The 2064-nt window shown below is 44.0% G+C and overlaps 1 protein-coding gene across 1 annotated transcript in view; it reads right to left on the reverse strand.

The window, feature by feature from the left end:
• The window catches only part of UST (uronyl 2-sulfotransferase), a 280803-nt gene that overhangs the window by 53571 nt on the left and 225168 nt on the right, over nt 1–2064 (reverse strand). Inside the window, exons 8-9 of the mRNA XM_023528326.1 lie at nt 848–959; nt 497–654 (exon numbers count right to left, since the gene is read on the reverse strand). Coding sequence (XP_023384094.1) covers nt 497–654; nt 848–959 — 270 coding nt within the window. The remainder of the gene's footprint in view (nt 1–496; nt 655–847; nt 960–2064) is intronic.

Genomic DNA, 2064 nt, shown 5'->3' on the forward strand with positions numbered 1-2064 from the left:
CCTTGTTTCTATCTGGAAATCGCTCCATTTGTCAGAATCAAACCATAATTGTATTTTCAATTTGCTGCTCTGTCTATTCTATTTGCCAGGATTTTGTTCACCAGAGTGCTTTTGTTGAATGGAGGTCGGGCCAGAGATACTTCACACGATGGCTCCTTGACACTCCCACACTTTTCCATCACCGGACTCCAGACACGCACAAGCTCGCTCCTTAGTTCACCCCGGCAGCCCGCTCAGGACAAGACTGGCAGAAGTGCTGCCCATTTCCCTTTCCAAAGGCAGAAATGGAACCAGCAAGGCTTTAAAACATGGTGAGCTTACGTCTGGACCTGAAGCTCAAGCTTTCGGCGTTCGCACCTTATGATTCTAACCTTGCTTTGCAAGCCAGAGGAACTTTTTCTTCATTAACAGAAGAAATGATTTCATTCCTTTATTTTCCGAGTCATTTTCAAGGGAACAGTTGAAACAGAATAAGCTGGCTTACAAACAGAGTTACCTGGGTCTTTGTAGATACTGAGCACACCCTTGAAGTAATGAGGTAAAAATCTTTCCAGTAAAAGCAGCACATCTTCCAACTCTTCGAGAATCCCCACGAGCAGGAAGTTTTCATTCACGTTCAGTTTCGCTCTCTCGAGGGCCCACTCACCAGGCTCCCTTTGTGGATAGAAAAAGCATTTTTACATCCAAGATTCATTTTCAAAATGCAGCAGCAACAACATGCTGAAAGTTTGTCTCTTCTATTCGCCCACTTCCCATTTGCCTACGTCCAAATCCCATTTCCTGCAGAGACCAGCTCAGATGTAGCCGCCTCCAGCAGCCTGCGCTGGTCCTCCACGGCCCGCCACACCTTCCCGCCTCGATCACTCTCACCCGTGCCTCAGGACCTCGAATCTGGTGAGCCCGGCCTAAACGTTTGTTGGAAGAAGGATACAGGCACATGCGCTTAGGTCCTAGTCCTACTAAATACGGAACAAGGCGTGACTGAAATGGCTTCTTAATGGGAAGACCAAACAGAACCACTTAAATAAAGGGAGAAGTCTTGAAATATGAAACTTACTGACATAATATTTCTGTAGGACTCAAAAATAGGTGTTAGGTCATATCTGGTAATCATCACATTCTTTTAAAGAGTTTAAGACAAATGTTATTTATGTATGTATTTATTTATGTATTTATTTACTGATTGATTTTAATTACAGGAGGAAAACAGCCTCATCTCATTTGTAGGGCAGATCTTCGAGTGGACAACATTTATGTGAGTGAGAAGACATGGGGACCACAGAAGTTGGGCCTCAGGCCTGGCTGGCATTTACCATCTGGGGGAATTTGGGCAAGCCAGGATCCTCTTAAAAAATTGTAATGATAACCCTTACTTAGCTTAAATAATTGTTGTCAAGGCGGAACAAAGGGACATTTTGAAAGAGTCTTGAAAAACCATCATGTGTAAACCAAGTTAAGACATCATGAGTACTCACCCTGAGATTAGGAAAGAGATAATTAAAAAAATACTCGAGCTAATTAGAATCATGTTTCTCAGAATAAATATCTTCATCGTGACAGAAAGTGAATCATCTGGCCCTAAATTTTCTCAATATCTGAAGCACTGACCCGAAACCAAGTGGCATCTATTATGGGAGTGAGGAGGGCGGGGAGGCCTTCTGAACTCAGGAGGTTTAGGATGAAGCAGGAAACTGACACAGAATTCTGACCATAAACAAACCCTTGTGTCACGGTAAACTCAACGCAACAGCACTAACCATGCACGTAATAATTATGCACTAACTATAGAGTCGGTAAAAAGAGCGAACGAGCGGTGGTTTAGAACTGGCTATCTCCCCTTCGCCTCCTCAGGAACCCTGTGACCTTCTAATCACGTTTCCTCTGGGGAAAAATGTCACTCCTGGGAACAGGGTTTATTTTCCACCAGCCAAGACAGCATTCATGGTTACTGCCATTTCTTCTCCAGGCTACACTTTGTCTAGTACAATGCATTTCAGCTGTAGCTAGACCAGAATCAACTGGGAGGTGGTCACAAAGGCCTCCTCCCACTCCAGACTGTGATTA

The sequence above is a fragment of the Pteropus vampyrus genome, unplaced genomic scaffold, assembly GCF_000151845.1.
Source record: "Pteropus vampyrus isolate Shadow unplaced genomic scaffold, Pvam_2.0 Scaffold24, whole genome shotgun sequence".
NCBI lineage: Eukaryota > Metazoa > Chordata > Mammalia > Chiroptera > Pteropodidae > Pteropus > Pteropus vampyrus.